The sequence below is a fragment of the Pan paniscus genome, chromosome 2 (genome assembly GCF_029289425.2).
Source record: "Pan paniscus chromosome 2, NHGRI_mPanPan1-v2.0_pri, whole genome shotgun sequence".
Lineage (NCBI taxonomy): Eukaryota > Metazoa > Chordata > Mammalia > Primates > Hominidae > Pan > Pan paniscus.
Window position 1 is genome coordinate 45,506,998 of NC_085926.1, and position 13,097 is coordinate 45,520,094.

At 49.5% G+C, this 13,097-nt stretch overlaps 1 protein-coding gene across 2 annotated transcripts in view; it reads left to right on the forward strand.

Annotated features, from left to right (window-relative positions):
- The window catches only part of LARS2 (leucyl-tRNA synthetase 2, mitochondrial), a 159,883-nt gene extending 153,843 nt beyond the window's left edge, over positions 1-6,040 (forward strand). For both annotated transcript variants that reach the window (XM_003818489.5, XM_008971820.5), the window contains one exon: positions 4,554-6,040. In XM_003818489.5, the coding sequence (XP_003818537.1) occupies positions 4,554-4,733 (180 nt within the window). In that variant the 3' untranslated portion in view covers positions 4,734-6,040. The remainder of the gene's footprint in view (positions 1-4,553) is intronic.
- The last annotated feature ends 7,057 nt before the right edge of the window (positions 6,041-13,097 follow it).

The window sequence follows — 13,097 nt, forward strand, 5'->3', positions numbered from 1 at the left end:
AGTGCTCTGGGGATACAAAATCAAGATAGGACAGACAGGTTCCCTGCCCTCATGGAGCTTAAAGCATAGTAGAAGAGATAGGGAAGAATAAAAAGGAAAGAGTAAGATAAATAAAATGGCTGCAAATTGTGAAAAGTGCCCTGAACAAACCCACCTAGGGGCTGAGGGAGGGCATAACCCCACAGAGGTTGGCCAGCCAGGCCCTGGCCCCTCTGCACCTGTGCAGACCCAAGGCCCAGCAGGAAGCTGGAGGTTTGGAAAGACAATATTTTGCCCAGGAGACCAGGCTCCTTCACAGCCCCTTTGTCTCTGCACCAACTCCCCTGGCACTGTGTTCTCTGCCACCCCACCCCAAGGGAAGAGGATGTGAGGGTGCCCTGGCAGGCTTCTTCCAAAAATCTTCAAAACCAAAACCAACCATCCTTGTAGCATGGAGGAAATTTCTTTTCTTTCTTTATTGTTATTATTATTAAAACCATCCTTGTGGCATGGAGGAAATTTCTTTCTTTATGATTATTATTATTATTTAATAGAGACAAGGCCTCACTCTGTTGCCCGGGCTGGTCTCAAGCTCCTGGGCTCAAGCAATCCTCTTGCCTCAGCCTCCCAAATTGCTGGGATTACAGACATGAGCCACCACACCCAACCCAGAATTTTTTTTTTTTCTTTTTCTTTTTTTTTTATTTTTTGGTGAGACAGAGTCTCTCTCACTCTGTTGTCCAGGCTGGAGTGCAGTGGCACAATCTTGGCTCACTACAACCTCCACTTACAGCAATTCTCCTGCCTCAGCCTCCCAAGTAGCTGAGATTACAGGCATGTGCTACCATGCCCAGCTAATTTTTGTATTTTTAGTAGAGATGGAGTTTCACCATGTTGGCCAGGCTGGTTTCAAACTCCTGACCTCAAGTGATCTGCCCGCCTCAGCCTCCCAAAGTGCTGGGATTACAGGCAGGAGCCACCGCACCCAGCCCCAGCCCAGAAATTTATTTAATTTGAGTAATGTTTATGAGAAATAAATAGCTCATGCATCCCTGAGAACTTGTCCTCAGCCCGGTTGAGAAATGCTAACTTGAGAAAAAGAGAGGGCTTTAGTCTATGAAAATATCTATCTTAAATTACCACTGCAGAAAAGAAATTGAGTTTTGATCGTTGGTAAAAATAATTTTAGATAATCATTGAAATGCAAACCTAAAATGAAAAGCATGTGTAAGACTCCCTGCAGGTACACCCAGCTTGAGAACCCAGGCTGGGTCAGCACCGTGCCAGCAGCAAGGACTTCTGTGAAGGCCTGGGTTCTCGCTCCATGTGATCTCACTTTGTGTCCTGGCCAGAAACAGGCTGCAAGCGCAGTTTGATGTCATTCAGTTCAATTGTGCCCATGTTCTTTGTGTCTATGACATGCTGGGCTCTGCCCACACCAGGGATACAGAGACAAGAGCTACCGCCTTATCACCTTGGAACAAAGGTCTGGGGGCACATGAGCTGTCACACACAGTTTATGTAAGGGCTCAGAAGTCAGGCCATCCTGGGTATAAGTCTCAGTTTTACAACATATTTAACACCTCTAAGCCTCAGTTTCCTGAGTTATAAAATGGAGGCACACACAGTGCCTGCCTTATCCGGCTATTGAGAGAATTAGGTAGGATAATGCCAGGAAGTGCTTAGCCTGCTTCTGGATGCACTAATGACAAAATCCTCTTAATACAGAGTGAGCGCCGACCCAGGGCCACGCTCTGCCCTAGAACTTCCCAGGTGTGAGCTTATTTACTAAGCACAGTGGCCCTGTGAGGCAGGCTTGTTGTTATCCCCATTCACAGACAGGCAGATGTGTGACTAACCCTATCTTACAGGCAAGGAAATGGTGGCAGGATGGAGCTAAATAACTCACTGAAGGTCACACAGCTAGTCCAGAATCTACTCTGAATGGTGACTGCTGCTAGCATCAGTGTTGCCACTTCTGGCAGTTGGAGAATCAGAAAACACGTTATGAGGAAAAGGACAGGCAGCTTTGGCTTTGAAAGAGGAGCAGCCTCTCCCCAGTGGAGAGAAGGGTGTCGCAATACCAGGAACAAACATAGGGGGACAGAGACCCGGGCTGAGCCAGGGAGGTACTGGAGCAGAGGGCATAGGGCAGTGCTGGAGACAAAGCTAAAGGTAGGGAGTGTCCCCTCCTCAGAGGCCAGACATCCCTCAGAGGACAGGGGGCTACCAGGGTGTGTGAGCAGGAGAGAGAGGGGCTGTGTCAGGTCATCCCGTCTCTACCACTGCCTGGGGTGGAGCCTAGGTGGACAAGTGACTTCACTTCATGTGCCTCAGCTTCCCTATCTGTAAAATGGGATGGGATATTCATGCATCGACTCACAGGTTCATACAAGTGAATTGCATAGTTCAATGCTTGGCACAGAGTGAGAGCTCAGCAAATGGAAGCTTGTACTGTTATTAGCCATCGCAAGGCTACCCTCATGATGGGGACAGGTGATGGATTCGAGTGGGAGGAACACCTGTGGCCTGGGCCCTGTCCGGCAGGTGTCAGAAAAGTCCAGGAGAGTCATGCTTAGGCCCTCTCCAAAGATGGAGGTGCAAGAGCCCCACAGCATAGCAGCCTCTTTTTGAAGTGATGTCAATGTGCTTCTTCCTCTTTGGGCCCTTGAAGCTCAGGCTCAGTGTTGAGTCCCAACCTGACTTCTCTGCCCATCTCATTGGCGCTTTATGCCAGAGACAGGGGGAGCATGATTGGCACCTACTCACCCTGAAGGGACTGCCTTGGTAAGGCAACTCAGGGGAGGCCTGGGGAGCCAGAACCGTGTGAGGGTGCCCGAGGCAGCATGGGAAAGACTCAGAGCACGATGGCCACATTCAGAGATCACATGCCCTGCCCCCAAAGCCCCAGCTGTGGACAAGAATGACTCAGGTCCCTTGGACAGGCTGTCACCAGTGATGACTTAGGACCAGCCTGCCCGGCTCCAGCAAAGCACAGGAAGCTCGAAGGTTTAGAAATGGGTCATTGTTGTGCTGAGGCCATGCGTCAAAGAGGACATCTCACAGCCAGCTCCTTCTATCCTGGCCAGCACTCTTGACAAAGGCAGAGGGAGTGCAGCTTAGTGAGCTGGTCCCTTTACACAGGTTATTCACTCCAGAATCTGGAGAATTCTGTCCTTAAGGAAAAAAAAAACAAAAAACTAAGCTCAAGATCCCACAGCTTGTAAGACCAGGCCTAAGAGTCAAACCTGAATCTCCCCACATGAGAGCACCATGCTCCCCCTCACCCAGCACCCCCTCTGTGGGTGGTGGCCCAGAGGAGATGTTGCCCTGGGCTGCTCTTCCATAGGAGGAAAGACATGATTCACTAATAACTGCATGTCCTGAGAATTCCCTGTTGGGGACCCCAGGACTTCACTAGGGGCATGGCTCTTGGGTGACAGTTGGGAGGTCTCTTCCAGGGTCTCAGTCCAGCCAAGCATGTGGCCTTGCAAGAAGGCAGCTTCTAATGGCTCAGAAACACCAGGGCAGGGGGGCCACAGTCCTTCACACCACACACTTAGTTCCCCAGCTTCAGAACGCTTTAAAACGCTGCAGCATGGAGCCTCACGCTTTCAAAACAGTATTTCATAATATGCCAGGACTTTGTGTTTTATTCGTCCTCTCCCTGTGACCTAGGCTAATGCAGGCAATAAAAATGCCACCAAGTTCTGCAAAACTGAAAAAATGAAGTGGGTGATTAGGGGACATTTGATAATGTGCTTTGGTTGAAACTTGAGGAATTATTCGTAGTAACTTTTCCTAAGACTGTGACTATATTTTCCAAGTGAAAAATAAGAGCTAGTGAAAGTAATGTGTGTGTAGATTTCGGAGCAATGGGATTGAGGATTTGGAAGCATGACTTCAGAAACTGAGCCACATGGTCACCTTCCCTCATTGAATCAATATTCGGTGAATACCCACCTGTGTCTGGAACTGTACTGACCCATGTTAAGCGAGAAAGAGTGATTAATGTGACAAGATGTGGGTCCAATTTCTAAGTCGTCACACTAGAGCGCCCCCTTCTGGAGCCAGTCAGCAAAGAGAGAAGTTTGACTGTGTCCCCCTTGAAACCATCAACTGTTTGGTCCACTTGAGACCTAGGTAAAATCTGAGGGGACAGCTCACTCTAACCTGGATCTGAACTTAAACTTGAGCCCCGATGACAGAATAATCCCTTTCTGCCTGGAAATGGCCCAAGCCATCTCATGCTGAGGCTTTTGGACATAATCTCTACGACAGCTGTGTATGGGAGCAGTGCTCAGAAAATGCAAGGCGGTCCTCACTCCACATACGGGCACTCACATGCAGTCTCAGTGTCGGTCTCTTTCTGCAGGTCTAGGCATTAATCCTATTCAGCTGGTTGCATTTTACCCTTATGGGAAGCAGAGTGCTGACTTCCTCCTTTCTCCACCTCTATTCCTTTCCCCTAAACAAATGCAGCCATGCCCTTTACAGGCAGGAGGTTTGGTATTGGGCTGCCTGCCACTCTGAGGATGTTCCTCATTGTTTATCTTGGCTTTTCTCCTTCTCAGATCAACAATAAAGCTTGTGGAAAAATTCCTGTGCCCCAACAAGTTGCCCGGGACCAGGACAAAGTCCACAAATTTGTTCTTCAAAGCGAGCTGGGTGTCAGGCTTTTGCAAGGACGAAGCATCAAGAAGTCCTTCCTGTCCCCGAGAACTGCCCTCATCAACTTCCTGGTGCAAGATTAACAGCCAGGAGGCTGCAGCTACCACGAGGGCCTCTGAGGAACCTCCTTCCAGGCCTGGGATGAGGGGGCGATGTCTGCTGGCCCAGGGGAAGGGAAAAGACAAATGTCTTGACTGTTGACCTCGGTCCTGTGGCAGACTGCAGTCAACAGTGTGCCTCTGTAGTGTGGCCTGGTGCTCGGGTGAAGGTGAGCTGGGCAAAGGAGAAATATGAGCTACTGAGGAGGGGGTCGGACAGCCTGCCCCTCACCCCCCACCCACACTGCAGGTAGAGGAGGCCATCTGATCCCATGGGAAGCCATCAGAGACACTGCTGGTGGGAGCAGGAAGGAGCAGTGCCCCTCGAGCAGCCAGGAAGCCTGCGGATCTGGGAAATGGCTCTGCCTTAGGCGCTCCTCGGGAATTTGAGGCCAGCCTGAGGAACTGCAGGACTCAGGTGCAATGTGCCAGCCACTTGGAACTGCTAACTGAGCCTCCAGATGGTAGCGAATGGTCTCTTTGCCTTCAGGCTGGATGAGGAAGTCATTTAGGAAATGTTCAAATAACCAATATGTGGAAATGGACACAGGGATCTTCTGAAGTTGCTTTGAATCAAAAGGCAGGCAGTGCTGGTTCCTCTGCCTGTGTCCCCACCACTCCCCAGCTCTGTCATGCAGGCCTGTCCTCCCCAACCCCAGCTGGACGTGCCTCCCAGGCCTGCTGTGGTTCTGACACACAGGATCCCAGGCAAGGCACCACTTCCTCACATGAATGAGGAGCAGCAAGTCATGACCACTCCCTTGGGTATACAATTTGCTGTGTAGTGAAGTGGAACCAGGCTCAGGCTGCTGGTCCCAACCTCAGAGCCCCACCGCAGCCCAGTAGGGATGCAGCAGGCCCCAGAGGGCTCATGTGGGCCCCAGATGGCAATGCCACCATTGTTGATGTGACTCCAGAGCCAGTTATTAGGAAGAGCAAGCTCACCACAGAGGAGTGGAACTGAGGCCCCCCAGATGTTGCCTCCGGTGTCCAAGCCACAGCAGTCTGGCTGTTGGGAAGATGGCCAGGAATGGACTCATACCATTGGCACATTAGGCTAATCCTGGTTTTATGTGAAGTCAGCAATTAAGTGTTCCCACTAGAACTGACCTAAGCCACTGATTAATATTTAATGAGGGAAGGTAGGGGAGAATCTAGCCATTTTGTAATGCCAGAAATCTATATATGTTATCTGATGCCATTTTTCTGAAGTAGCCTCACATGTGGTCCCCCTGCAGTTCAGCAGTTAACAGATGACTTTTTTAGTGTAATAAAATGTTTATCATCTATGACTTCAGGACATATGTGTGATCCTGGAATACACCATATTCCAATTTCAGAGTTAATTACAAACAGATTGAGGTATTCCATCATCATCGGAAGCATTGGCTGTGTGTCTGACTCCACATGGAATGCTATAAAGTGGGATACATGTGGTTCTTCTTGTTCCAGAACTTACAGTCCATGGTAGACAACACTGATACAGGCAAACTAGCAACAGCAATTAAGTCACTGGTTCTCAGACTTAATACTCTGCCTGGTCCTCATGCCCAGATATTCCAATTTAATTGGTCCATGGTGTGGCTTGAACATCAGGAATCTTTAAAACTCCACAAGTGATTCTAATGGGCAACAAAGTTTGAGAATCACTGGACACATTGATGCACTTGAACCATCATTTCTATCTAGTTCTTCCTCTTCCTAATCTTCAGGTTAGCGGGGATAAGTTTGGTCCAGGACCAAGAGTCGGACCAAAAGGGAAGACAGGGGCCAGAAGTCTAGAGTGCTAGAGCCGACTTGAATGTACTCAGTCTCATTGCACATGGCAGTGAATATGGATTAAATATAAGCCCATGAAAATACTTGGTACAAGGAAGAAGGAGTGAGTGTTTTTGATTATCTTGTTATTTCCTAGTAAGCTAAGTGGTCTTGAACAAGATGAGGGAAGGGAGCCCTTTATTTGCATGTGATCTGACCAGAGCAATGGGCCAGTAAATCCTCAAGGCTGCTAGACTGACCAGCTGGCTGACACCAGCATGGCTCTGAAGAAATTGCTCCAAGAGGATAAAGCTTTTGCCAACAAGAGCTCATCAGTACATACTAAGAGACAGTATGGGTAATGGAACAACGGGACAGAAAACTCTGACCCCTGGGAGTGAGGTGGTGGGGAATAATCTCAGCCATTTATTGACTGTCTTGTTGAGGTCAGAAACTGGACTCAGCAGGTTCACAATAATTATCTTATTTAATTCCCACAAAAACTCTAGAGGGAAGGAATTATTCTCTCATAAAAGAAGAAACCCAGGCTCTGAGGTTCAATAATTGTCTCAGTTTTCACAGCTAATAAGTAGGAGAACCGGGATCCAAGCCCACATCTTCTGTCCTCCACGTTTGCCTCCCCGCCATGTCTACCAGTCCCCTCACCTAATTGTCCATGTTGCTTGATGTACACAGTCAGGTGAGATGGCTCCCAAAACCACTGGCATTTTGAGCAGAGTGTGGCTGGGGTTTCCCTCCTGGAAAGCCTGTAAACCTGGGAAATCACAGAGGTGGTGTCCTCTCTGCAGGGGCAGTGGTGGGTGAGAGGCCAAGAGCATGTGGTTAGTTCCAGAGAGCTGGGAAAGGTCATCCAGCAAGTGGAAGACGTAGACTCGTGGGCGGGTATCAGGGTTATTTCTATTGGGGCAATAAGAGAACGGAGTTTGTGCCCAGGGAAAGTGGTGCTCCATGGCAAATGCTACCACAATAGGAGCCAGCTGTCTGCCTAAGAAAATTGATCTCTGAGACCCTAAAACAATTAGTAAGCTGGGAAACAGCACAGGCATATTTCATCCCACCCTAAATGCACACCTTCAGGGGATTGGCTAAGAAAAGCGGGTACATCCAGTCAATGGAAGGCGAGGCAGCCAGCAACAGATGGTTTTTCAAAAGCATGTAGCTTGGAAATTTTCTCATGAATCAAGGAAGATACATGCACAATGCAATCCTGACCATTTTTTTTCAACGCTTACAAAGAAAATTGAGAGCAGGAAATTTGCTTGCATATCATAGGCTGAGACTCCTACAAGTTATTTTTTTCCTTCTGTCTACTTTTTTGCATTTTCTCATTTTTATTGGCCATGAAGTATTTCAGTAATACTTCACGAGGCAAAACATCAAAATGTACAATTTTGTGAAGCTCTAAATGAGCTAAAAACCTGTTTCCCTTGATTTTTCTTTTCTTCTCCCAGGCAGGATATCTAGCTGCCTGTGAGGATGTATCCTAGCTAGGAAAACATGCTCCTTTCCTTGTATGAAGTGGAATCCAAAGAAACAAAAAGCAGCCCCCATGAAGTTCCTGCTCACGGAGTTGCTCAGTCTGGGCAGGTGTGGGGAGCTCCCTTTCTTGTATCTCAGTCTTAGGCTCTTGCGACCTTACAACAGAAGGACGGAAGGCAACGTTCCCCTAATGGAACTCTCCTGCTCACTTGCTGTCAGATTCAAGGTTGTGGATGAGACCGAAAAAGGAGGCATTATCACCTCCTTTTGCAGATAACGAAACTTGAGACCATGACAGTAAGTGATGATGTATCTTGACCCCCAATCTGTGCTCATTCCACTTAGAGCACCCCCTCCCCGTACTACCATCAGGCAAAGTGTAGTGCAGGAGGTAAACTTTCTTTCTTTCTTTTTTTTTTTTTTTTTTTTGAGACAGCGTCTCACTTCATCACCCAGGCTGGAGTGCAGCGGTGCAGTCTAAGCTCACTGCAACCTCTGCCTCTGGGGTTCAAGTGATTCTCGTGCCTTAGCCACCTGAGTAGTTGGGATTACAGGCATGGACCACCACACCCAGCTAATTTAGGAGGTAAACTTTCTTAACTGGCGGGCCCAGCTGGACTGTATAAGTCAAGGAAAGGCAGAGGGGTAGATAAAAAGGAGAGTTTTCCCTCCTCTTTCTTCCTGTGAGAAGAGCAAGCAGAAAACAGCTGTTTCGTGGGCTGGGTCCTTGCCTGACACTCAGAGCGTGGGTGGCTAAAGGCTCTCATCCAAGCTGATGAGCTTGGAGAAAGGAATCTAGGGTGACCAACAACGAGCAAGTAGGGAAATCCCCCGAGGGCGGGTGGGTGGTTGGTGATGGTGCTGGTAGGGAGGGGAGAGCCTGGAGCAGCCAGGGAAAGGCCAGTCCTGTAGGCAGAGGCCTCAGATCCAAGGGTGGGCCCAATGACCTCACTCCAGGCCTCCAGTGCCCTCCCTCAGCCTGTCCACATGAGGGGCTGGAGGCAGCTGTGCAGAGATAATGAGGCCCTGGAGGGGAGGTGGTGACCAGGACTGCTGGAACCCAGTGCCCCATGACTCATCTCCCTGTGCCTTAAGCCCTGAACTTGAATTTCAGTTCTTATTCAGCCTCTGGAAGAGCACACCTAAGACAGACACCCTGTATACAGGGGCCATGGGCTGCAATCCCCCGACATTACAACAATAATATCTATCATTTCTGAGGACTAATTATGGGCCAGGCCCTGTTCTAAGTGCTTTGCCACATAAGGAGCCTTGCCCAAGACCACACACGAAGGTGGCAGAGCCGTGATCCCACTCTGCTCCACCTTGCTGGTTCCCAAAGACCTTTATGCAAACCAGCCCTTGAACCTCCTGAATTTTCCCAGATGGTCCTTACTTATAGCTTTCTCTCCAGTTGTTCCCCAAATGCCCTAGAGCCTGCCAAAACCACACTTCCTCATGTGTATCTGGGAACGTTGGCTCGCTGTGGGCACACACCTGGTTGAATGCATCCCTGAAGTTCTGAGGCACCCAATTCAGCATGTGGGGTCGGCTCTCTCTCAGCCTGGGACTGACGGCTCCCAGGGAGCCATCAACCCTGGCAGACAGAGCCTCCTTTGGACACCATCCCTGGGACCTAGAAGCCAGGAAGCCATCCTTGCTCAACTCCACCTACTGTGAGGAAAATCCCATGGCAGAGGGGAGAGGGGAGACCTGTTCTAGACCTCCCTGATGATAAGCACTCCTTGGCATCTCAGCAGCCCCATCTGTGTCTTCCGCAGATCATCTTTTCCACAAACAATAGAAGAGCCCCATCTGGGATTAATTGAGGAGGGTTCAGCCCTGGTCCCATCCAAGGGAGGCCTCACCTACCATATCTGTTGCTGCATACTCATGGCTGCCTTCAGAACTCAGAGGAGAACTAGATCTTAGGGGAGGGGTTCCCCTTCCTCAGGCACTGTTGCGGGGGTGTAGAAAGGAATAATGTATCCTTTACACTGTGAGATCCATAGAGGAAGCAGGCACCCAAAGATTTATGCCATTCATTGGGTCTGGTTTGTCAATCATCAAGGCCAGACTGGGCCAGAGGGGCTTTGTCAGGTGGACTCAGAGAGAGACTCACTTGTCAGTGCACAAGAGGGCAGCCGCTGCACAGACATAGGCTGAGAGCTGCGAAGAGGGAACCTAAAGCAAGTGTCGCCAGATATCCCCATTATTAGTTATCAGCTAACTCTTAGTTTTCAGTTAACGTCATAGTTTCCAGGAAATATTTTAGTTTTCTATTAATATTTTAATTAACTACTAGCATCAGAGTCATCAGCAAATATCTAAGTCATCAGTAAACATCTTAGGTGTCAGTTTCCTCTGAGTGAATGTAGTAGACCTCTTAGTCATCATTTACTTCATTATTACCAGTTATGCACTAATAATTAGTGGTCTGCTAATATCTCGTCTACCAATCATCTTCAGCAATAAACATGCTTTAATTATCAGCTGATAATTAATGTAGCCATAACAAATAAACCCCCAAATGTCAGTGGTCTGACCCAGCAAACTTTATTTCTCTTTCCCATGAGTCTAATCCTCTAGAGAAGGGAACAGGGGAGGAGGTTCTGTTCCGTTCAGTTCCAGCTTGACGGAGGGTTCGTGCAGACTACACCGTCTTCAGCTCTTGGCTTTCATGGTTGCCCCTGACATCAAATCCAGCCCGCAGATAAGGGGGAGAGAGGTGGAGTGTCACAGTGGCTTTGGCCAGGTCTGGAAACAGTGTACATCACTTCTGCCCACTTCCTCTTGGCCAGAATTCAGTCACGTGCCTCAGCCAATTGCTAGGGGCTGGGTAGCCACTTCCCAGCAGCAACTCTGCAGGAGGGAAGGGGGGCCTGATCTTGGAGGGCAGCTGGCTGCCTCTGCCACATGGACAATCTTTGTTTTCGAATTGTTGCTTGTCAGTGTACACCTAAGTTACCTTCTAAGTATCTCAGGTGTCTGCTAACCACCTTGTTTTGCAGCTACTCCTGAGTCACAGCTGTTTGCCTTCTAAATCTGTGACAGCTGCTGTGAGTCTAAAATAGCAGAGCAATCACAGACTCTTGTTGCCTGCCAAACTGGGATGGTGCCTGCCCCTTGCTCGAGACTTTGCATGGAGATGTGTGAAGTCACGGACGTGCTTTGTGCCATTTTATAAAATACCGGGTTTACTCCGAGGGTTTGTTTATTGGTCCCCAATTCTCCCCACCTTCCTTCTTCTGTGAGGCTAACACATTGGTTTGTGAGACAGTTTGGAGTATTTTGTTTTAGGGGGTGTCAGGACATTTTGAAAGGTAGAGAAAGTCAGGCTTCCCAGATGCCCTGCAGGAAACCTGGGAAATTCTCCAGATTCCTGCTCCTAAAAGGTCATGACTGCTCATTCAGGGTGGAAATGTGACACTTCCCCAGATGCCTCACTGTGCTCTGGTCTAGGAGACTCACACCTCACCCCAACACACACACCCCACCCCACCCCGCACACACACTACATACACCATACACCACCTACACCACACCACACACATGCACACGTATACACCACATACCACACATTCATACACACCACACAGCTGAGGGCCTGCTTTGGGGGAAGGTAATTTATTTTTGCCTGACAGAAGAACGTGCCTCACACCATGTGGCTGTGGAGGTGGGGAGGGCAACGTAGTCTTGAGAGTTCATCAGAGTCACAGCTGTTAGGGAAGTGCCTGGGCCTGGGGCCAAGGTGGACAGTGAAACAGGAAGGCTGCCCCCATTTCCACATGTGCTCACATGGGGCTCCCCCACCTGAGGCCTCCAACTACAGGTGCACCCCTCCCCTGACAGCACCCACCTCTGGTGGGAGTCTTCTGTATGATTAATAAAAAGCGTAGTAATAATAATCATATGTAATGGCCATGGTATATTGAGTGTTACTTTTTTTTTTTTTTTTAGACAAGGTCTCACTCTGTCACCCAGGCTGGAGTACAGTGTCATGACACTGCAGCCTCAACTTGCCAGGCTCAAGTCATCCTCCTGCCTCAGCCTCCCTAATAGCTGGGACCGTAGGCATGCACAAGCACACCCAGCTAAATTTTTTTGATTGTTTGTACAGACAGGGACTCCCTTTGTGCCACAGATTGAGCTTGACAGATGGCCCAGAGGGTGAGAGGGGGCTTTCAGGAACTTGTCTGGGCTCTATTGTTTATGAACCATGAGATCTTTGCAGGCTCCTTAACCTTTCTGTGCCTCTGTTTCCTCCTCTGTGAAATGGAGAGAATGGCTCCAACCTCTGCCTTGTGAGGGTGCACTGAAGCAATGTGTGTGTAACAGGCTCCGGACAGCGCAGGGCGCACAGTGAGTGCACTACTCTTCCGTCATCCAGCACTCTTAGGAGGACGTGTTTCATCCCATGGAATCCTCACCAGCCATGTGTGAGGAGTGCTCACTTTACAGATGAGGAAACAGGCTTGGCAATATCAGGTAACCTGCCTGAGGCCACCTGGCCTCCCTTCTGCTCCGGCAGAAGCCCCACCCTGGCCTGGGTAAGCCTGGGAGCCAGTGCCACATCCTGATGGGGATGTGGACAGGGAACAGGCAGCCTCTCCATCCTCCAGTGCCCTGAGGAGCAGCCTCCAGAGGAAGAGGAGTTGCCAGTCTCCCTGGCCTGCCAGGAAAAGGTGAGTCCTGAGGCAGTCCTGTGGGGTGCATTGGCTATCCAGGGAGGGAGAGAGGAGCAGGTCAGAGGCCTGGTCTTGATTCTCATGGGCTTCCCTTCCTGCAGCCCTTCCTTTTCCTTTGGCCACTCATGACTGCGGGTTCCAGCCTGGGCAACATAGTCAGACCCCATCTCTACAAAAATTTAAAAATTAGCCAGGTGTGATGTGCACACCCGTGTCCCCAGCTACTCAGGAAGTTGAGGTGAGAGGATCACTTGATCCCAGGAGGTGAAGGCTGTAGTGAGCTAAGATCACGCCACTGCATTCCAGCCTGGGTGACAGAGCGAGACCCTATCTCAATAAAAATTTTAAAGACTACTGAGTGACCACAGGTGGGGTGGGTGTTCCCTGGGGGCTGCAGCGGAGA